Source organism: Oncorhynchus keta, chromosome 26, assembly GCF_023373465.1.
Source record: "Oncorhynchus keta strain PuntledgeMale-10-30-2019 chromosome 26, Oket_V2, whole genome shotgun sequence".
NCBI lineage: Eukaryota > Metazoa > Chordata > Actinopteri > Salmoniformes > Salmonidae > Oncorhynchus > Oncorhynchus keta.
In genome coordinates, this window is record NC_068446.1 from 13,891,194 (window position 1) to 13,916,363 (window position 25,170).

A 25,170-nucleotide genomic window follows, 5' to 3' on the forward strand; every position below is an offset into this window, starting at 1 on the left:
ATGTTTGCCACATGGCCTCACATTTAAATCTTTAAAGAGATGGGTGGGGCTAAGGTTTAGGATGATGTGAATGATGCTGAATGGGTGTAGACAAAGAAGAGCTCTCCAGTAGGTATACCAAAACATTCAAGGGACATTTTCTCAAAAGTGTGGTAACAATTACTTTCCCGTTGTCCCTCAACTGCAGTGTATGATATACCATTTTCTAGCTCTGAGTCTCTATTTTTATCCAATGTAAAAAAAAAAATATTTTAAAAAACATTTCAAATTATGCTGCATAAGACCGAATCGAGGCGGTCAGTCACATATTTTAATGTGGTAACAATCCACATGTCATACTTCATGTGAAATTTAGGATGATTTTTAATGGAAGGAATAAGTTAAACAGAAAATGGAATATTCTTGGCTGCGGCGTGTGTATGTAGTGAGTGTGCATGTGAGTGTGTTGTTAGGGAGGATGAGCGTCTGGGAGTAAATCCACTCACTCACAGTTCACAGTTCGGTACTCTATGTGAATGCACATCGAAGAGTAAAAAAAAAAACATTTTGGCACATAAATTGAAAAAGCTGAAGCTTGAAAATAGCTGGGGCTGCCAGAAAGAATGCATGGTTCCGTTGAGAGAAACCCTCTTACTGTACCTGAGATTGGGTTCTATCTCAAGGCCATCAGAATGTTAAACAGCCATCACTAACATAGAAAGGCTGCTGCCAACATACAGACTCAAATCTCTGGCCACTTAAATAAGCAGACTTAATAAAGGTATCACTAGTCACGTTAAATAACGCCACTTTAATAATGTTTACATATACTACATTACTCATCTCATATGTATATACTGTATTCTACACCATCTACAGCATCTTGCCTACGCCATTACTCATCCATATATTTATATGTATATATTCTTATTCATCCCTTTACATTAGTGTGTATTTGCGTGAATAAGGTAGTTGTTGTGAATTTGTTAGATTACTTGTTAGATTTTACTGCATAGTCAGAACTAGAAGCACAAGACTTTTGCGACACTCACATTAACATCTGCTAACCATGTGTATGTGACCAATACAATTTGATTTGGTTAGATTTACTGACACACAGTAGCCTACACCATGATGTTGCCAGTTACTGGACCAGCTAAACCTTGCAATAGCTGCAATATTGTTTGTACATTTCTTAGCTTGATAAAAGTACCAGTGATTGAGATTATTTTAAATTTGAATTTGAACTCCAATCCCACTAGATAACTGTTATCTTCCCAATGCCATTAATAAGTAGATTCCATAACTTTACGTCAGCACAAGCAAAGACAACGGGCTAGTTCGTTAATTAAATAGCCTGTCCCATATTCGCTACATATGTTGAACATGTTTGCAGTCCACATTGTTCTAGTGCCAAGGCATTGATGCAATCAGCCCAGCCGATAATACGCTTGAGTGTCCCCCAGAGACCGGTTTCTACATAAAACATCCTCCTATCAGGCTGCAAAGGCAAAGAATTCCTCCTTTACTCGATTTAATGGGGGCCGCAAGAATTAAAATTGAAATATATGCTTACTGGCTTAATAAAATCTACCCTAGACCTAATGTTTATTGCGGTGGACATGGACATAACAAATGTAGTCAATAAGCAAGCTTAAATTCACTAGGCTATTAATAAGCCCTAATAGACTGTGTATAATTTTAATCAAATTCTAATAAAAACAAAATATCAACATGTTTTAAATAGCCTATGTCTAAATGCAGTTACAGACATGATAATTGGTCCCCATGGATGTATGATACAAACAAAGCAACTAAAAATATGGAGGGTTTTACGCAAGTCCAAACTTTTCACAGGAGCTGGATAAATATCCAATATAAAGAGAAAGGGGGATTGTCAATTTTCTGTTATACTGTTCGCAAATGTTATGTTTTATAAACATCATGGAACCATCTTACAGATGACATTTTCACTTTTCTAGAAATATACCACATTTTTTTTTACCACATTTTCATGATTTCCAATTGGTAATTACAGTCTTGTTCCATCGCTGTAACTCCCATATGGACTCAGGAGAGGCGAAGGTCGAGAGCCATCCGTCCTCCAAAACACAACCACGCCATGCCACACCGCTTCTTGACACACTATTCGCTTAACCCAGAAGCCAGCTGCACCAATGTGTTGGAGGAAACACCGTACAGCTGGCGACCAAAGTCAACATGCATGCGCCCGGCCACCACAAGGAGTCACTAGAGAGCGGTAGGACAAGGAAATTCCAGCCGGCCAAACCCTCCCCTAACCCGGATGATGCTGGGCCATATGGGTATCCTGGTTGCGGCCAGCTGAGACACCGCCTGGGATCGAACCCGGATCTGTAGTGACGCCTCTAGCCTTAGACCAACTGCACCACTCAGGAGGCAATACATTTGGGTGTTAATCAAATTAAACAAAAAAACTGTAAAACATTTTTTAAACAACAATATTTCTAAATAGGATCGAGTCAGAACCATGATATCAGAAATATCTTCTCTCATTTACATGGCATTGAGTGCACACTTAGGCCTAATTATCTTTATGCATAACATTCGCACGTCTATACAAAATAATAGGCTCCTGTTAATTGTATTGTTGCCTATGTGCGAGGCAGATAAAAAATAACATCTGCTGTTGATATGGCATTATAGGAGGACTGAATAGTTTGGAGGAGCTCGTCTTTGGTAATTGGACAAGGGGCGCTCTTTGAATATGGGGATGGATAGCCTACTTGTGAATAATGAAAAAGCATGAGTGCAAAACCCTTTAAAACCATTCTCAGTAGACCATTTAAACCCCTTTATTCATAGGCTACTTGTGGCTTGATTAAGGTGAAGGTAGGCTATGTTTGGTTTTAAGTATATTATAGTAAATAAAATTGGGGGAAACCAATCATTTTTTCATGTTTCTAAATATGTTATTATACAGAAGGCACATCTCTCCGTCCATAGGCACTGTGCTTCAAGGCTGGATAGGCTACCCTTATTCTCTCAAAATCCATGCCATTATCAACTACGTTACCATTAGAAACTGCTTTTTGTTGGTTTTAAAACGTCCCATTAGCGCTGCATGAAATTGACACTTTTGTGCTTGTCCTTAAGGACAAACCTCAAATTTTGCCACCCCTCCCACCTCAACACAATTGAGCTGATGTTAGACAGTTCAATTTCCAAACCTGGTCATGGGGCTGGACAATGTGAGTGCGCCATTTTTTACATGACTCCAATATCTTTTACTTTTCTCCAGTTCTTGTTGACCATGTTAATGTTGTGTAATATGCCAATACAAAGAGACAGATCAAGAGATTGCATTACAAATATTTCAATGAATAGGTGTCATCTCATTAATTTAAATTTGAATGGTTCCATTTAAGAAGTGTTTTCGAATGCGAACCACAACATTTTCTATCTTACTGATCTGAGCCAAATGTTTGCAATCCAAATGGCACCCTATTCCTTTTATACCCTCATGGCACTGGTTAAAGGTAGTACACTATATATGGGATATGGTGCCATTTGGGACGCAGTGGCAATGTACCTGATCTACAAGTGGAATATCACCTAGATATATGGCACCAATAAACACATTGATCCGTAATTTCACCAGATATGAAAGTAGATTACATCAAACCGCAACCTGCTCTCAGACCATTTCATATTATTCTGTAGTAAAAGTAAATCTGAGATACTCCATTTAGTAGGATATGTTACGTTTTGTATGGTGTGTATTCATTTGTGGATGTCCATCACCATTTTGTCTAAACTTATGTTATGAATTACAATTGATATTATATGCTACAAATTTGCAAAATGTACAATATCTTACAAATTTGCTAAACGTACAGTATGTTACGAATTTGCAAAACCAATGATATGTTAGGAATTCTACCTATGTGGCTAGGTGGCTAATGTTAGCTAGCTAGCTAGCTAGCTAACGTTAGTCAGGTAAGAAACGTTAGCCACCAAGACAAAAATCTAGAATTCGTAACATCAAATCAAAATCCAATCATATTTTATTCATCATGTACACATATTTAGCAGTTGATAATGGCATGGATTTTGAGAGCGAAAGTGCAGCCTATCCAGCCATCAAGCACAGTGTCCATGGAAGGAGAGATGTGCCTTTTTTGAACATAACATTTATTGGTTTCCTCCCCCATTAAGTTTAATTTGATTAAAAACCTAGCATAGCCTACCCTCCCATTAATTGAGACCAAAGTAGCCTATGAATAAAGGAGTTTAAATGGTCTACTGAGAATGATTTTAAAGGGTTTTGCACTCATGCTTTATCATTATTCACAAGTAGGCTATCCATCCCCATATTCAAAGAGCGCCCCTTGTCCAATTACCAAAGACGAGCTCCTCCAAACTATTCAGTCCTCCTATAATGGCATATCAACAGCAGATGTTATTTTTTAAAATCTGCCTCGCACATAGGCAACAATACAATGAACAGGAGCCTATTATTTTGTATAAACGTGCAAATGTTATATGTAAAGATAAATAGGCCTATGTGTGCACACAGTGCCATGCAATGAGAGAAGAGATTTATGATATCATGGTTCTGACCTGATCGTACTTAGAAATATTGGTTTCAAAAATAGATTGATTGGTTTTTATTCAAATTAAACAACAACAACAAAAATTCATGAGATAGATTCACCGTTTATGGTGAGAACGTACATGGCTCGAATGCAATACGTTTTTGTCTGCTATTTCTGGAGAAGTGCAAATATGATATGTAAGATGAATCCTTGATTATTATAAAACATAACATTTGCGAGCAGTAAAACAGTGAATGGATATTCCCCCTTTCTCTCTTCCTCTTTATATTAGATCTTTATCCAGCCCCTGTGAAAAGTTTGGATGTGCTTAAAACCCTCCATAGTCTAAGTTGCTTTGTTTGTATTATACACCAATGGGAACCAATTACGGTGTCTGTAACTGTGTTTAAACATTGCCTATTTAAAAGTTGTTGTTTTGTTTGTATTAGAATTGTAGTCTTTTTTGGGCTTATCAATAACCTAGTGAATTTAATCTTGCATATCGACTACGTTTGGTATGTCCATGTCCAGACTGCAATATACAGTAGGTGTCACGGTCGTCCTCCTCTTCATCTGAAGAGGAGAGGCGAGAAGGATCGGAGGACCAAAATGCGACGTGATATGTGTTCATCATGAATCTTAATAAAGAAAACACTGAACACTGAAACACTATACAAAAACAGTAAACAAAATCACAACCGTGAAGCTAATGCGAGCTGCGCTGAAACCAGCCATCAACATAGACAATCACCCACAAACAAACAGTGCAACCCAGGCTACCTAAGTATGATTCTCAATCAGAGACAACTAATGACACCTGCCTCTGATTGAGAACCATACCAGGCCGAAACATAGAAATCCCAAATCATAGAAAATCAAACATAGACTGCCCACCCAACTCACGCCCTGACGATACTAAATAATTACAAAACAAAGGAAATAAAGGTCAGAATGTGACAGTAGGTTTCGCACAGCGTTTTATTAAGACAGTAAGCATATCTTCCCGTTTTTGTTCGGCGGCCACCCATTAAATCGAGTTAAGGGATTTTCAGCCTGATAGGAGGATGTTTTATGTAGAAGTCGTTCTCAGGGCTACACTAGAGTGGGCCGATTGCGTTGACACCTCGGCACTAGAACACTGTTGACTGCAAACATGTTCAACATATGTAGAAAATATGGGGCAGGCTATTTAACAAACGATCCCTTTGAGTCTTTGCTTGTGTTGGCGTAAAGTCATGGAATCCATTTTATGGAATTGGGAAGATAGCAGTTATCTAGTGGGATTGGATTTCAAGTTGACATTAGACGTGTATCTAATCACATAATTAATCATACATTTAAGATAATCTCAATCACGAGTACTTTTGTCAAGCTAAGAAATGTACAAACAATATTGCAGCTATGGCAAGGTTTAGCTGGTCCAGTAACTGGCAACATCATGGGGTAGGCTACTGTGTGTGTCAGTAAATCTAACCTAATCTCAGGTAGAGTAAGAGGGTTTCACTCTACAGAACCATGCATTCTTTCTGGCAGCCCCAGCTATTTTTAAGCTTCAGCTCCTTCTCGTATTGCTAGCTGTCCTCCCTTAAAACTATAAACAATTTTTGTGCCGACAAAACATTTTTTCTACTCCTCGATGTGCAACCCCACAGAGTATCTAACTGAACTGTCAGTGAGTGGATTTACCCCCAGACACTCATCCTCCCTGACACACACACACGCAGACACACACACAGCGGCCCGGAATATTACATTTTCTGTCTCATTAATTCCTTCTATTAAAAATCATCATAAATTTGACATGAAGCATGTCACGTCGATTAAAGAGAGTACTGCTCCCCCCTAGGATGCTGTGCAGTAATGAGATTACTGTGGTGTGTGTGTGTGTGTGTGTGTGTGTGTGTGTGTGTGCCTGGGTATGTGTGCTTGTATGTGCGTGTGTGTGAAGGTGTGAAGGTGTGGGTGGATGTGCGTGTGCCTGTGTGCCTTACTGAAATGGGACTCTCATGGGAAACTCCCAAACAACATGATTGCATTAGCTCGTCTGGTTCATGGATTCACCCTCTTTGCTGTCTATCTACTTTACCTCACCCCAGACCTGACCTTCACATATATCAATCAGGAATCCTAACAAATGTGACAAGTTATTGCTTAATGCATTTGTTGGTTACAATAATGCAATCTTCTATTTTAACTTGTAAGTGTAAGACATGCACGGTAGAGCAACATGCTGCTCAGAAGTCAGTAAAATAAGACAGCCCATGCTTTAGTCACCCTGGGGACACCAACAATATTTGTTGGAGAGAGAAACAGTTGATATTCCAAGTCTAACAATGCCCCAACCCATCAGCCATGGGCAGGGGGTTTGGGGGAAGGGTAGCCTGATCTCTAGTCACTGTAACGTGTGGTAGTATAAGTGCCTGGGTTTCATGCACTGTTGCATCATTACTCTTCAGCCTACTGAATACTGTAACATAGAAGCTGACAGGCTAGAGAGGACAGGGTTGAGCTGCACTGTTTAAACTGATAGATAGGTTACTATAGGATGGAGAGGACAGGGTTACATTACAGTCATATTCCTCTTTATGTCTGGCACTTGAGACTTCTAAACGCAGTCTCAAGCATAGTCTCTATTTGCAAAGTCCCTGCCATTGTCTGCCCCGTGTGCCTTTAGAGTAACATTGGATGACTGAGGAGGGGTTCGAAAAACAAGAATACTAAGAAGGCTGTCTGAGATAAACCCTCATAGAATCACTGGAATTCATTCATTCATTAATGAAGAAGGCTCAGAACAAACAAAGAGTTAGCGAGTCTTCCTTCAGAGCACAAACAATGTTCCCCAGAACACAAAAGAAAAGCTGCTATACTACTACAGGAGCCATACCGGAAAGCAATGTGATGTGATTACAAACAGTTTATAGCCAGTTCGAGTGTCATTTCAACTTTGCCCGATGACCTTTTGAGCTGCGGCTAGTTGGGGGAAACTGGTTCATCTCTGGTCATAGAAAACCACACTTTTCTCTCTGGTGCATCTCAGGTGAAGGTATCCACGGAAAGAGAATTAGAGAATCATCAACAATATATCTCTATGGCGAATCTTTATTGAGCAAGCTTTTTAGTCCAGGACCAGGCTTAATCTGGATCTAGGAAACCAGCCCCTATAGTCTAGGAAACCAGCCCCTATAGCCGATGGAAAATACCTCCCCAAGCTATACAATAACAGGCAGAATGTTCTCTGTGGAGGTAATATCATGGTGCTTCTGACTGTCTGCGTGGGATGATGTAATTTCAACCATCTTTCCCCACTGGGATGATTTCCATTGGCTAGTTACATTGTAATCATAGCTGGTACATCTCTAGTGAAACAGCACTGCACACTTCTCTCTGCACACTTGTCTCTGGTGTACACAAGGGCAGACTGACCATCTGCATTTCGGGGCAAATGCTAGAAGGGCTGGTCCATTTTTAGCCTAGTGGGCCTGTCTAACTTGTTTTTTTTTGTGCAAAAATTATCACTATCTGGCTAATTATGGGGGGAAAAAATGGGCCAGTGTGTTAGAAATGCCATAACTGATTTCTGGTCTCAGTCTGCCCCTGGGTGTACACAGAATTAGTATAAGAATACTGTGCATATACAGCATGGAGGTATCATGGATATGATTGTCTCAGGATGGTAAGTTGGTGGTTGAAGATATCCCTCTAGTGGTGTGGGGGATGTGCTTTGGCAAAGTGGGTGGGGTTATATCCTTCCTGTTTGGCCCTGTCCGGGGTGTCCTCGGATGGGGCCACAGTGTCTCCTGACCCCTCCTGTCTCAGCCTCCAGTATTTATGCTGCAGTAGTTTATGTGTCGGGGGCTAGGGTCAGTTTGTTATATCTGGAGTACTTCTCCTGTCCTATTCGGTGTCCTGTGTGAATCTAAGTGTGCGTTCTCTAATTCTCTCCTTCTCTCTTTCTTTCTCTCTCTCGGAGGACCTGAGCCCTAGGACCATGTCCCAGGACTACCTGACATGAGGACTCCTTGCTGTCCCCAGTCCACCTGGCCATGCTCCTGCTCCAGTTTCAACTGACCTGAGCCCTAGGACCGTGCCCCAGGACTACCTGACATGAAGGCTCCTTGCTGTCCCCAGTCCACCTGACTGTGCTGCTGCTCCAGTTTCAACTGTTCTGCCTTATTATTATTCGACCATGCTGGTCATTTATGAACATTTGAACATCTTGGTCATGTTCTGTTATAATCTCTACCCGGCACAGCCAGAAGAGGACTGGCCACCCCACATAGCCCGGTTCCTCTCTAGGTTTCTTCCTAGGTTTTGGCCTTTCTAGGGAGTTTTTCCTAGCCACCGTGCTTTTACACCTGCATTGTTTGCTGTTTGGGGTTTTAGGCTGGGTTTCTGTACAGCACTTTGAGATATCAGCTGATGTACGAAGGGCTATATAAATAAATTTGATTTGATTGTGTTACTCACTGTCTGCATGGGATGGTGATGGCAGGGCCAGACAGCCCAGGAGCAGGGTAAGCACGGCCCCCCTGGCGAGGGGATATTCTGCCCGCCGGTGGTGCGGTGCCATAGTCCAGGTGTAGGCACTCCTCTCGCCTCTGTTCTCCTACCGACACTCCCACTCCGCTCGATGGCTAGGAGCTCACACAATCATAGTGACAGCTGGGAAAGGAGACAGAAGAGAGATGGGGTTAGTATTGCATGTTCATTTAGTTATTTACCAGAAAGTCTTGTCCATGGAGACTTACAATCTGTGTGCATTCAACTAAATACGTAGCACAACCAACCGCATAGCACAGCCATTGCAAGTCAAATCAATCACAGTCATTGCAAGTCAAATATATCACTGTAAAATAGTTCACTACTTGTGCTACACAAATCTCAGTCTCACCGTTGGTTCAGAATTATCCAACAGACCAGACTAAAATAGGACTACATATGTAGATAGGTAAACACAAGGTAGACAACACAGACGTTAAATGGTTCCTACAATATGTAGAATGGGGCCCCGGGGAACCTAGATACAAACACCCACACAGCAGATACACTCCGGGGACCACCGGTGACAGGCCCGTAAGGGAGAGACTTTGTGTGTGTGTGTGTGTTTTCCAAAACATTAACACATTGGAGGAACACATGGTTGTTGGGTCCGCCAGGAATCGTCACACACCCACACACACAAACACACACACATTCGCTAGTCATCTTCAGCATAATTACAGTTGAGCACCTGCCTCTCACAAATGGACCGCAAATCACAAAAAGGCACCACGCTTATGCAAGCCATTTATGTCATTTTCTTCACATTTCTCTCAGATAGACAGAGCCAAACATTAACTACAAGGCTGCTGCGCTGCCAAGACTGCCATAGGTACAGTCAATCTCTGTTTGAAGCCTGTCCAAGGCAGAGGCGGTCGGGAAGGTTTAACCCTTAACAATGACTTGGTGATGTTGTCCTTTCATTCACACAATAGTCTGAATGATTGGATTAATAATACAATAATAGAAATAGAGGAGAGTGACAAAACGGATCTGACAGAATGTAATCCTTTACATTCAACTTGAATAACTGAATTAGCCGAATATTGAATAGTAAATCCGCTGTGTCATTACAATGAGCTAGCTTTGCTCAAATTTATAAATGTTGGTTAGGTGGACTCTTTTTCCCCCACACCATGGCAATGACCCGGGGGTGGCAGGGTAGCCTAGTGGTTAGAGCGTTGGACTAGTAACCGGAAGGTTGCAAGTTCAAACACCTGAGCTGACAAGGTATAAATCTGTCATTCTGCCCCTGAACAGGCAGTTAACCCACTATTCCTAGGCCATCATTGAAAATAAGAATTTGTTCTTAACTGACTTGCCTAGTTAAATAAAGGTTAAAAAAATACATATATATATATATATGTAGGGCACTACTAGTAGTGCATTTAATAGGGAATAATAGGGAATATGATGCCATTTGGAATGTAATCTATGGGAAGATCTCAATTGCAAACTTCTGGTGTCCTCTCTCCTTGTCTCCTTCTCAAAACCCATTGGAGGAGAAGATCAGAGGAGAGGGCCCTTTGACCTCCTCCAATGGGTTTTGGGGAGGAGAGGGTTATTCCAGGCTCATTTACAAACCTGTATTTCTCTCAAAAGTAGTGCACAAATTGGTTTACATCCCTCTTAGTGAGCATTTCTCCTTTGCCAAGATAATCGATCCCCCTGACAGGTGTGGCATATCAAGAAGCTGATTAAACAGCATGATCATTACGCAAGTGCTTGGGACAATAAAGAAAACACTCTAAAATGTGCAGTTTGTCACACAAAACACAATGCCACAGATGTCAAGTTTTTAGGGAGCATGCAATTGGCCAGATAATTGAATGTTATTAATATATCTACCATAAGCCTGCCGCCAACGTTGTTTCAGAGAATTTGGCAGTATGCTGAACAAAGTGCCACATGGTGGTGATGGGGTTATGGTATAGGCAGGCATAAGCTACGGACAACGAACACAATTGCATTTGATCAATATACAGTGACGAGATCCTGAGGCCCATTGTCGTGCAATTCATCTGCCACCATCACCTCATGTTTCAGCATGATAATGCACGGCACCATGTCGCAAGGATCTTTACACAATTCCTGGAAGGTAGAATTGTGTACTATTTCCCATTTCTTCCATGGCCTGCATGCTCACCCATTGAGCATGTTTGGGATGCTCTTAATCGATTTTGTACGACAGCGTGTTCCAGTTTATGCCAATATCTAGCAACATCGCACAGCCATTGAAGAGTGGGAAAAATTTCCACAGTCCACAATCAACAGCCTGATCAACTCCATGCGAAGGAGACGTGGCGCGCTGCGTGAGGCAAATGGTGGTCACACCAGATACTGACTGGTTTTCTGACCCACGCCCCTATCTTTTATTTAAGGCATCTGTGACCAACAGATGCATGTCTGTATTCCCAGAAATGTGAAATCCATAGATTCGGTCCTTCAATTGACTGATTTCATTACTTTTAATACAGAATGAAAACATGTTGTCCTCAAAAGTGGGTGCGTGCTTTGGATGAATGCTGCCATTCATGGAGATACAGCCAGTGGGGGGTGAAAGTGCTGTCACTCCTAAGCCATTATTTTGAAGAAAGTGTTTTTTGCGGGAAAATGTATAATTTAATGGAGGAGGTTGACATTGCGTAGACCTGCATCATCCACTTGCAACCTGACTAAATGCATATAATTTGAATTCTTAACTTCATAATGAACATGTTAATGAAGAATAAAAAGGCAAAAAACGAGATGTTGACTTGCATGTGAACGTCTCTCTCTCTCCTCTTAGCATGCAGGCAAAAAAACTTCAATTACAGAACAAACAAATCTTAAAAACTAGACGGTTTTCAAGAATTGTGATGTGCCGTTTGCTCAGTTGCTCTGTCTTCCTGTGCCTTCATCTCAAAGAGTTTAGTTGAAAGCATCTCACGGCATCAATAGCATCCGCAGCGCTCCCCTGTCCAAAATCATCTCTCTCTCGAAACAAGATGGTGCCACTGCATGAGACCTCCTCGCTGAGACAGCTAGCTGGAGAGTCATCACTTTCATCAGAGCTTTCACTTCTGAGACTTCTAACTTCATTGATTCAATAACAAACAGACTCATGAAACATACATTGCCTGACTGCGCCTTATTGGGAGATTATCAGCCTCCCTTGAGGCTTCAACAAACAAATTTAAAAACATATGACATGAAGATCAGGATCGTTGCGCCCTAATGAACACATCCCAGGTTTAGAGAACCATCTTTATGGGGTTGAAACTAAGTAGTGATGTTTGTCAGTAACAATTAGAGAGCACACAAGCACACTCACCCACACATGCAAGCCATAAACTCTAATTGTAAATGACTGGGTGATGAGTTGTTGGTTTGGTGTTTGTGTAAAGTGTATAAGACTGTGGAAAATAATTCCTTCTCTGTTCTATACAGTGCCATCAGTAAGGCAACGATATAGCATCGTGTGTAGGAGGCTACTTTAATTTATATCACTTATGTGATAGGCGGTCTGACCTGTGAACTATGAAGTGATGCATCTACATTATGTATTCTTAGATTATATGGTTCATGTACACTAATTCCAGACAACATGTTGTTTGAGTGCATTAAAGGATTTCAGGGAAATGATAGCCACACGCACACACACACACACACACACACACACACACACACACACACACACACACACACACACACACACACACACACACACACACACACACACACACACACACACACACACACACACACACACACACACACACACACACACACAGAGAGAGAGAGAGCCTCAACAAGACTGGACTGCTCTAAAACCCACTCATCCATCCACCGGCAACTTGTTTTATTGTTGCTAGATTGATCTGTAATCTTGTTTAATCCCCATATTGCAAATTGACTGCTTCATGTCGGATAGTGTTACCATTTCAAACAGTTTGTTAATTAGAAATCTCTACTGTAGGCCCATAGAGTGGATCTGTCTGCTGCTCAAATGCTGAAAGGAAAAGTAGCCTAGTACTCTATAAATGTATCAGTGCTTTATATTTCAATACATCATACTTAAGCCAGCACTTTGATACACACTATATCTGATTATGACAGCGTTGCCATTTCATAGCCTTAACTGAAATACAGAATCTATCTGGGCCATTCATTTATGTAAATGAAATACCCCAGAGTTAACACAGGTTGGGTGATATCTGGAGAAGAGGTCCTTTATGTAAATGGATAGTTTAATCCGGTCAGTATTATTTGACAGAGTACTATTGCTCTTCATTCATTCATTCAAATCCCTTAAAGTGGAGGTTTATCCCAATATCAGTTTTTTTATACATTGGCTTAATAGAGTCGATGTCCATGCAGTTTGGGCTACACATTAATATATACATTTCCACTATGGAAAGGTGTGAATCTCACAAAAAGGCACTTTGGTTGTTTTTCTCTAGGATGCCTGTCACGGATCCCTCTAGAACTTTCATTGCGCACACCTAGCCCCTATTCCCACTGATTATATTTGTATACTTCGTTCACCATGGTGTTGTTTTTTAAGCTTCCGTGCCATTGTAGAGCGCAGATGATTACGGGTCTCATTCTGTGTGATAATCATTGTGCGCTAGTGTTATTTCGAGGTACTCCTAGCTCTTTTGTTTGGGTTTCAACCCAGTGTTTTGTATACGTGTTTGTTTGGTTTTCGTCCCCTGCCTTTACATTACACGTTGTATTGTGGGTAAGAAATAAAAAACCCGATTACGCATTCCTGCGCCTGTCTCCCGACCCATTATACCAACATGACAGAATAATCGACCCTTAAGTGAGACAGTGGGAATGGCCCGCCCGACGACGCTGCGACTGGTCCGTTCAGCAACGCTGCAACTTCGGCAGCTGCAACTGGGTCGTCCGAAGTCGCCACAATGGGTCCGTCCGACTATGCAACTTCATCAGCTACAACTGGCCTGTCCGATGCCAGCACAACTGGTCCATCCGATGCCATTGCTACTGGCCCGTCCGACGACGTCGCAACTTAGGCAGCTCCATTGGGCCCTGATCGACCCACACTGCGTTCCTGTGATCGTCCTCGAGGCCGGTGTTGTTGCGCTGCGTATGCAGCGTGTCGGGGGTACTGTCACAGATCCCTCCGGAACTTTCAGTATGCACACCTATCCTCTATTCCCACTGATTAGTACTTGTATAAGTGTGCTTTTTGGTTTCCATTGGGCTGTCCATTATTGTTACTATGTCCGTTGGTGCGTGTGTGAGTACCTGTGCTGTGTGTTGTGGCACGGATTGCGCAGATGATTACGGGTCTCGTCCTGTGTGTTATTTATTTGAGGTACTCCTCGCTCTTTTGTTTGGGTTTCTACACTGTATTTTGAATACGTGTTTGTTTGGTCTTAGTCCCCATGCCTTTACACGGCATGCAGTGATGTGGGTACAATAAAAACGTTTATTACGCATTCCTGCGTCTGTCTCCCGATTCTTCATGCCAACGTGACCATGCCCACAAGTCTCAAAACACTCGTCTGAAGGTAGCCCGGTACCAGTTAAAAAAATTAAGTATATATGGAAGAAGTTTAATGACAATATTTGTATATGCTGTATATGGGTCAAAAAACAATATAGAATTTCCTGATCTTTCTTATATCTCTCAGATACATGACAGACACTTCCTTTTGATACATTTTTTTACTATCTGTTTTTCCATGTATGAATCTGTTATTCAGTGGGTTTCTATGGACTAATAGCAGTAAGGTCAAATTCAATGTTTCATCAAAACAAATCTGTTAATATTTTTTTTATCTCTAAAGGGGTGCTAAGGTGCAAAATCAAATAGCAAAATTATACTTTTTATTTTACTAGGCAAGGCAGTTAAGAACAAATCCTTATTTACAATGACTGCCTACTTGGAAATCCCCCCTGGCCAAACGCTCCCCTAACCCGGACAATTGTGACCACCCTGTGGGACTCCTGGTTGTGATACAGCCCGGGATTGAACACAGGTCTGTAGTGACACCTCTAGCACTGTGATGCAGTGCCTTAGACCGCTGCACCACTCGGGAGCCCTAAAATCCTTGATGTGACCATCTTAAACCTTGTGTTGTCTTCAGGGTAAAAAATGAAATGATATTTATTCAACTTGAAATGTTATGATTTTTCCTTGAGTGACCCCAACATTAGAAAAAGTGAAACATCGCCTTTGTTCATATTTCCATGAAAGCTGTACACTAGCAGGGTACAAAGATTGTCTTATGGTTATAAAATATTTTGTAAACCACACACACACACACAAAAAACATACACACACAAAATGAAATTTAGATTATGTGTGCTACTGATTGATCTCAGCCAGCAGCTCCTGAAGAGGAAGATCACCATGGTTGGCACAGTTAGAAAGAACAAGCTTGAGCTCCCCCCTGCACTCCTCGCAACAAGGGGGAGAGAGGCCTTCTCATCAAAGTTTGCCTTCACCCCCACCACCGCTCTAGTTTGTTACCTCCCAAAGAGGAACAAGAATGTGGTCCTCCTGAGCACACTGCACAAAAAACAGCTGAGACCAGTGATCGGGAGGACAGGAAGCCAGCCATCATCCTGGACTACAACCACAACAAAGGAGGCGTAGACAACCTGGACAAGGTGACTGGAACTTACAACTGCAGGAGGATGACTGCCTGCTGCCCCCTGGTCATCTTCCATAACTTCATTGATGTGTCCTCATACAATGGCTTCGTGATATGGAATAAGATCAACCCTACCTGGATGCCTGATAAGCGGGACAAGAGGAAGGTGTTCCTGGAGCAGCTGGGAAAGGCACTTGTAACCCCACACATTCAAAGAAGGGAGCGCCTCCCCCTCACAGCAGCCTCGGCAGCGCTACTGAAAGCTGTTCAGGGGGCTGAATCTTGTCCTGATCCACCTGAGGCTGCAGCTGAGGCAGGCAAGAGGAGGAGATGCCAATTCTGAACCCCAAAGGACTGTAAAACAAATACTATGTGCTGCACATGTGAGAAATACATCTGCAAAGTCCATGCACACACACTTGCATACTGTCCTACATGTGCTAATTAGAGTTGATTGTTTTATGTTCTTCACGTTTTTGTTTTGTATCTATTATCATATTTATTATTATTTATTGTTGTTGTTTATACACCTTGTGGGTGGGGGCAATGGATTAAAAAAAATGGGAGGAGACTAGTATTTTGTAGTTGAATTCCTCATTGTACAGTATCTAAGTATATGTATCACTATGTTGCCAAAAAAGTTAATGACTGTTATTGTTTCACTTCATAAAATGCATTCTAAACTACTTTCTGCACATTTCTGCTACTTTCTTAGGCTATACAAGTGTGATCTCTTCCTAAATAAATGTATGTTTACACCTATGCTGTAGCAACACTATGAATAATAATAATCAATTATGACAGGTGTGTTGTAATAAAAATGAGTGGTGCCCACTGATTAAATGCAGTCTTTCTGCATTGTGAAGAGGGAAAACCCAGATATTCAAAGTTTGTGATGAATGACAGGTTGTTTCTTGATGCAAAATAGATTGTCGGTTTAAAATTTAATAAAGATGCTTTATTTTAGGGGTTTAGTGAAGGCAAGTCATTTTTTACCCTTAGGACAAGTGGAGTATACCGAATGTTAAGACTAAACAAGGGTTAAAACGAATTCTATATGTTAGCTTAGTAGAACCCCAAATAGCAAAATTATCCCTGGTTTGACCATTTTAAAACACCCCCCCCATAGAAAAGTACTCTACACAAATGCCCTGTGTCTATTTCAGATCGCTGATCTGTGTATCTATCATATTAAATTAGGTCTAATAAAAGGTCAAATGAAGTCCAAATAATGAGCTTTAAATTTGTAACACCCTGCAACTACGTAGAGCATCACACACAGTGCCCCAAAATAGTAAACACAACTGAAGACTACATGTACCCTGCTTCTATGTCAGATCACTGATTTTCCCTATTCCTTAAAACACCCCATAGCTACTACTTAGAGGATCACACACGGTATCAGTCAAACACTACTAGAGACTGAAGTGAAACTAACTCTTGGGAGTTTTCTGCCTGCTTTTTTGCTTTGTCTCAATGACACCCTGTGACGACTGGTGGTTCGAGAGAGCCAAAGTCAAGCGTGTTTACAGCTGAATGCTCTTTGGGGGGGACTGATATCTTTTCCCAGCAGATGGTACAGGGCTGGGAGGATGTGACTCCCCTAGGGAGAATCTCTCTCTCTCGCTCTTTCTCTCTGGAGGACAAAGCATCTCTAAAGAGGTTAAAGTCTCATCCTCTACAGCACAGAGAAAGGAGGATGATTTAGTGAAATGCTAGGCTATCTGAGATCCCACAGTAGCTCGATTAACATGGTACATCTTACATTCCTGTACAGTCTACTGATACTCCACTTACTTACTTCATTGAACCCCATTTAGCAGTGAACATATCAACAGTAATAACCTCAGAGACACTGTGGGAGGTGAAAGACAAATCGGGGGGGTAGTGAGTCTGATTCCCCACAGCACAGAGAGAGGAGGATGATTCAGTGAAGAACTACACCCACTAAGCAGTTACAGTCCTGCGATGTCTTTTGGACGTCTTTTTTTGGTCCTCACCGGACCAGCTGTCTTTTTTTGTGTAGTCCAATGACGTTGATTCTTGGTCCGGTCCGGACCCAATCTGAACCAATCCTAATGTCTATTTGGCCCAAACATACACGTCTATGTTTGGTTCAGATTTAGTCCCAGGGATGTTAATAGATCGGCAAGTAAGGGTGCTTTCGAGCGGCTACATGTTCTTTCCCATTCGGCCATCAGATTTGCCACCAATGCTCCTTATAGGACACCACTGCACTCTATACTCTTCCGTAAACTGGTCAACTCTGTATACCCGTCGCAAGACCCACTGGCTGATGCTTATTTATAAAACCCTTTCAGGCCTCACTCCCCCCATCTGAGATATCTACTGCAACCCCCGTCCTCCACATATAACATCAGTTCTGCCAGTCACATTCTGTTAAAGGTTCCCAAAGCACACACATCCCTGGGTCTCTCGTCTTTTCAGTTCGCTGCAACTAGTGATTGGAATGAGCTACAACAAACACTCTTATCTCAATCTCTTCATTCAAAGACTCAGTAATGGACAGTCTTACTGACAGTTGTCGCTGCTTTGCGTGATGTATTGTTGTCTCTACCTTCTTGTCCTTTGTGCTGCTGTCTGTGCCCAATAATGTTTGCACCGTGTTGCTGCCATGCTATGTTGTTGTCTTAGGTATCTCTTTATGTAGTGTTGTGTTGTCTCTCTTGCCGTGATGTGTTTTGTTCTATATTTTAATTAAATGTTTTATTTATTTTAAATTCCAGCCCCCGTCCCCGCAGGTTGGCCTTTTGCCTTTTGGTAGGCCGTCATAGTCAATAAGAATTTGCTCTTAACTGGCTTGCCTAGTTAAATAAAAGTTAAATAAAAATGTATGCTTGTTTGGGGCCAGAGCTCATTACAATAATACCCAGCATGCTTTGCAAGTGTTTGTTTTTACATTTTGATCATTCAGCAGATGCTGTTATCCAGAGTGACTGACAGTCGGTGCATTCAACTAAGGTAGATAAACAACAACATATCACAGTCACAGTCATAGAATGTTGTGGTAGTTGAAATGATCAGTTGGTTAACCCTGTAGATTGGACAAATTTGAACATAATTTTTGTTGGTTTTAAAGCTTTGGAAAAGACAGATGGGAGAACTAATAAATATTATGTTGCAATCTTCAGTTGGATCTTCTTTCCTATGTTATTGTTATCTATTGCTTACTATATTGAGAATTTATGTGCAGTTGAAATTTGTCCATAGAATCAATGACCAAAAAAATACTAAATTTTTAAGTCTGTAAATTATAATTTTTTTATGTCTGGAAAATACGTATTTTCAACATCCCTGTAAAATGCATTTTCAACATTCATAAAATATACATTTTCAAGGTAATTTTTCTTACTGGGCAGTATCTCAGATTTCATTTATTTATTTTAAGCCTCAATTTACCAGGTAAATTGTCTGAGAAAACATTCTCATTTACAGCAACGACCTGGGGAACAGTTACAGGGGGTACTAATACATTTAGCGGGGTGCTCCTACATGGGCTACTGGCTGTCTACTGCAGTGAAACCCCATTTAGCAGTGGAGAGTGTTAAGCAGGTGTGGGAGGGGTCTTTTTTATTGTGATTAGTCACCCACGTCTCAGTCTGGTGTCATTTACATTGTGCTAATTGGAATGTTTTGTTTTATAGAGATTATAAAGATATAAAGATAGACTTAACATTAATGAATGACAGTGTGGCTAACACACACAGAAAATCGGCCAGTGTTGATTTCTGTGTAACATTTCAAGTGTTGATTCAAGAGTGATATTCACTCTGTAAGACTGAAATGAACACTAGGTGGTGTAAAAGTACCCCCAGTTTTGGTGTTAATCACAAGAGTTACTGTTTTTTTAGGATTGTTTCAATATGTGTTTTGCATGTACATTATGCTACACAAAGATAAATAAAAATGGTTGTTCCAGTTTAAATGGTTTCGGGAGTCTTCTCACCAATATTCCCAACCCTGATAGTCATTTTGAATGCAGGTTGTGGGTGAATAAATTCCACTTTTGGATATCTTAACTCTGGCTGGATTCCAATAGGAATTACACAACACTTTGCAAGCCAGCATAATGCGACCTGCATTCCTGATGTGGCCTGTAAACAAGGAGTTTCCTAACACCACTGTGTTAGGACAAACCTAGGCCATCCAAGTAAGGCTTAATTATTTAAGTATTGAATTGTCTTTGTTAAATTTTAACGATAGCGTTCACCTGGAAAATATGCAAATAAGACTTTACACCATATAGTTCTAAAACAACAACCACAAATGATTTACTGTAACACTACAGGTGTAATGTTGTACACTGAGAGGGTGTAACAGCATCAGCACTAAGCAAATTGAGTCCGTTCTACTCTTAACCAAGTGATATGTTTTACACTGTAGGTGTTGGGTACACTGAGTGTACAAAACATTATGAACACCTGCTCTCTCCATGACATAGACTAGCAGGTGACTGCTATGACATCACTTGTTAAATCCACTTCAATCGGTGAAGATGAAGGAGAGGAGACAGGTTGAAGAATTATTTTTTTTTAGCCTGGAGACAATTGAGACATGGCTTGTGTATGTGTCTCATTCAGAGGGTGAATGGGCAAGACAAAATATGTAAGTGCATTTGAATGGGGTATGGTAGTAGGTTAGTGTCTGCTGGGATTTTCACACTAAACAGTTTCCTGTGTGTATCAAGAATGGTCCACCACTCAAAGGATACAGTGGGGCAAGAAAGTATTTAGTCAGCCACCAATTGTGCAAGTCCTCCCACTTAAAAAGATGAGACAGGCCTGTAATTTTCATCATAGGTACACTTCAACTATGACAGACAAAATGAGAGAAAAAATCCAGAAAATCACATTGTATGATTTTTAATTAATTTATTTGCAAATTATGGTGGAAAATAAGTATTTAGTCACCTACAAACAGCAAGATTTCTGGTTCTCACAGACCTGTAAGAGGCTCCTCTGTCCTCCACTCGTTACCTGTATTAATGGCACCTGTTTGAACTTGTTATCAGTATAAAAGACAGCTGTCCACAACGTCAAACAGTCACACTCCAAACTCCACTATGGCCAAGACTGACTAAATACTTTTTTGCCCCACTGTATGTTCACTGGAAATTGTGTACATTTAACACTTTCCAGAGTTAGATGGACACCATTGAGTTTGCTGTGCCCACTGAGTTTCACAAGCCGATAAGACACACTTTCTCTAATACACGAGTATGAGTTGGACACCTAAGTCTCCCTAATGTCCAGTCTAGTCTGTAATGCATAACAAGTATGACCTTCTAATACAAGATCATGAGTGTGTAACCAACCCTATGAGAAAAGGTTGAATGTGAGCATCTGAAAGTCCTACAGACACACACGGGGACCTAAACACAGAATTGATGCAGAATATGAACACATTCCCTTCACAAAACAAACCCTTCTGCTCTCGTACAGCTGTGCTAATGAGTTGTGAAAGGGTAGTTGGAGTTTTATAAGAGGGAGGAATGTACTCTCTTCACACATCCAACAGTCTCTTGGAAGGAGACCGTAGCTGAAAAGACAGGCGGGAGGACCAGACAGCATAAGAGTGCTCCCATACTTAAGAGAAATATGGATGGATATGATGTGGGGTGTGATGAAAAAGTAGGGGTCCTTCCAGCAACCCTTATTTAAAATAAGTACCGCCTTGTAACCAACATCGGAGAAGGCGTGTTTGCAGAGGGGAGTGGTTTATATTGCGGAAAAAGCTACTCTACTGGTGCCAACATTTGATTGTAGGGTGTCAGGAACTACACTGAACCAAAATATAATGGCAACATGCAACAATTTCAAAGCTTTTACTGAGTTACAGTTCATATAAGGAAATCAGTCAATTGAATTCAATTAATTAGGCCGTAAGCTATGGATTTCACATGACTGGGGATAAAGATATGCATCTGTTGGTCACAGATACCGTCACATAGAGTTGATCAGTTTGTTGATTGTGCCCGGTGGAATGTTGTCCCACTCCTCTTTAATGGAAGTGCAAAGTTGCTGGATTTTGGTGGGAACTGGAACAAGCTGTCATACCCGTCGGACATTGCTGCAGGGACTTGCTTCCATTCAGTGGCAAGAGCATTAGTGAGGCCAGGCACTGCTGTTGGACGATTAGGCCTGGCTTGCAGCCAGCATTCCAATTCATCCCAAAGGTGTTCAATGGGGTTGAGGTCAGGGCTCTGTGCAGGCCAGTCATGTTCTTCCACATCGATCTCGACAAACCATTTCTGTATAGATCTTGCTTTGTGCACAGAGACATTGTTATGCTGAAACAGGAAAGGGCCTTCCCCAAACTGATGCCTCAAAGAGTGATCTAGAATGTCATTGTATTTTGCAGCGTTAAGATTTCCCTTCAATGGAACAAATGGGCCTTGCCAGAACCCTGAAAAACAGCCCCAGACCATTATTCCTCCTCCACTTAACTTTACAGTTGGCACTATGCAGTCGGGCAGGTAGCGTTCTCCTGGCATCCCCCAAACACAGATTTGTCCTTCAGACTGCCAGATGGTGAGGCTTGTGTGCGGCTGCTCAGCCATGGAAACACATTTCATAAAGATCCTGACAAACAGTTATTTTGCTGACGTTGCTTCCAGAGACAGTTTGGAACTCGGTAGTGAGTGTTGCAACCGAGGACACACAATATTTAAGCGCTACGCGCTTCAGCACTCGGTGGTCCGTTCTGTGTGCTTGTGTGGCCTACTACATCATGGCTGAGTCGTTGTTGCTCCTAGGCGTTGCCACTTCATAATAAGAGCACTTGCAGAGGGGCAGCTCTAGCAGGGCAGAAATGTGACGAATTGACTTGTTGCAAAGGTGTTATCCTATGATGGTTCCACGTTGAAAGTCATTGAGCTCTTCACTTAGACTATTCAACTGCCCACTTTTGTCTATGGAGACTGCATGGCTGCGTGTTCAATTTTAAGCAATGGGTGTGGCTGAAATAGCCGAATCCACTCATTTGAAGGGGTGTCCACGTTGTATATATAGTGTATTATATATAAGTACCTGTTGCAGTAGTGTATATACATTATATGCACTACTGTTCAAACGTTGAGTCACTTAGAAATGCCCTTGTTTTTGAAAGAAAAGCAAATGTGTTGTTTCATTAAAATAACGTGAAATTGATCAGAAATACAGTGTAGACATTGGTAATGTTGTAAATCAACAATTTTTAATGGAATATCTATCTTGGCATAAAGAGGCCCATTATCAGAAACCATCACTCCTGTGTTCCAATTGCACGTTGGGTTAGCTAATCCAAGTTAATAATTTTAAAGGCTAATTGTGCATTAGAAACCCTTTTGCAATTTTGTTAGCACAGCTGAAAACTGTTCTGATTGAAGAAGCAATAAAACTGGCTTTTTTTAGACTAGTGAGTATCTTGAGCATCAGCATTTGTGGGTTCGAGTACAGGCTCAAAATGGCCAGAAGCAAAGAACTTTCTTCTGAATCTCATCTATTCTTGTTCTGAGGAAATTGCCTGGAAACGCTGTGTACAACGCTGTGTTATGATGTTATTTTAATTGACATAAAAGTGATTTTCTTTCAAAAACAATGACATTTCTAAGTGACCCCAAACTTCTGAATGGTAGTGTAAGTACCTGTTATAGTAGTATATATATTATATAAGAAACTGTTATAGTAGTGCATTACAGTGGCTTGTGAAAGCATTTACCCCCTTGACATTTTCCCAATTTTGTTGCATTACAACCTGGAATTAAAACAGATTTTTTGGGGGGGTTGTAGTATCATTTGGATTTACACAACTTGCCTACCAATTTCAAGATTTTTTTTTTAAATTGTAAAACAAACAAGAAATAAGACACAAAAAAAACAGAAAACTTGAGCGTGCAAAACTATTCACCGGTGAGTATAACATAACTCATATGGCAGGCACAAACCTGAGAAGAAATCCAAACAGGAAGTGGGAAATCTGAGGTTGGTCGATTTTCAACCCAGCCCCTATTGAAGTGGGATGTGGATAAAATTCCACTTCCTAGGGCTTCCACTAGAGGTAAACCGTCTTCAGAGACTTGAATGAGGCTTCTCATTCAAACGGGAAGGACTGCCCGTTCCATGATCTCGCCATCACGGTTGACAACTCCATTGTGTCCTCCTCCCAGAGCGCTAAGAACCTTGGCGTGATCCTGGACAACACCCTGTCGTTCTCAACTAACATCAAGGCGGTGGCCCGTTCCTGTAGGTTCATGCTCTACAACATCCGCAGAGTACGACCCTGCCTCACACAGGAAGCGGCGCAGGTCCTAATCCAGGCACTTGTCATCTCCCGTCTGGATTACTGCAACTCGCTGTTGGCTGGGCTCCCTGCCTGTGCCATTAAACCCCTACAACTCATCCAGAACGCCGCAGCCCGTCTGGTGTTCAACCTTCCCAAGTTCTCTCACGTCACCCCGCTCCTCCGCTCTCTCCACTGGCTTCCAGTTGAAGCTCGCATCCGCTACAAGACCATGGTGCTTGCCTACGGAGCTGTGAGGGGAACGGCACCTCAGTACCTCCAGGCTCTGATCAGGCCCTACACCCAAACAAGGGCACTGCGTTCATCCACCTCTGGCCTGCTCGCCTCCCTACCACTGAGGAAGTACAATTCCCGCTCAGCCCAGTCAAAACTGTTCGCTGCTCTGGCTCCCCAATGGTGGAACAAACTCCCTCACGACGCCAGGACAGCGGAGTCAATCACCACCTTCCGGAGACACCTGAAACCCCACCTCTTTAAGGAATACCTAGGATAGGATAAAGTAATCCTTCTCACCCCCCCCCCCCTTAAAAGATTTAGATGCACTATTGTAAAGTGGCTGTTCCACTGGATGTCATAAGGTGAATGCACCAATTTGTAAGTCGCTCTGGATAAGAGCGTCTGCTAAATGACTTAAATGTAATGTAAATGTTCTACTGTGTCGTGGAGCCGGGTGGGAGCTCTTTGAGTCGGTGGTCTGGCAGAGAGCCAGGTCCTTGTCATGCGCATTGCACATGGCTTTCCTACAGAGAATGGAATTCTCCGGTTGGAACGTTTTTTAATATTTATGATAACAACATCCTAAAGATTGATTCTATACTTAGTTTGACATGTTTCTTCGACCTGTAATATAACTTTTTGAAGTTTTCGGCTGACGTTCGGATGGACCTGCACGAGCGTTTGGATTTGTGTACTAAACCCGCAAACAAAAGTAGCTACTTGGACAATAATAATGGACATTATCGAACAAATCAAGCATTTATTGTGGAACTAGGACTCCTGGGAGTGATTTCTGATGAAGATCGTTAAAGGTACGGGAATATTTATAATGTGATTTCTGATTTATGTTGACTCCAACATGGCGGATAATTTTATTTATTTTCTGAGCGCCATCTCAGATTATTGCATGGTTTGCTTTTTCCGTAAAGTTTTTTTAAAATCTGACA

At 41.6% G+C, this 25,170-nt stretch overlaps 1 protein-coding gene across 8 annotated transcripts in view; it reads right to left on the bottom strand.

Moving 5' to 3' along the window:
• LOC118371478 (receptor-type tyrosine-protein phosphatase F) overlaps nucleotides 1–25,170 on the bottom strand; it is a 430,463-nt gene that overhangs the window by 280,875 nt on the left and 124,418 nt on the right. For all 8 annotated transcript variants that reach the window (XM_052480269.1, XM_052480266.1, XM_052480268.1 and 5 more), the window contains exon 2: nucleotides 9,024–9,218. In XM_052480269.1, the coding sequence (XP_052336229.1) occupies nucleotides 9,024–9,126 (103 nt within the window). In that variant the 5' untranslated portion in view covers nucleotides 9,127–9,218. The remainder of the gene's footprint in view (nucleotides 1–9,023; nucleotides 9,219–25,170) is intronic.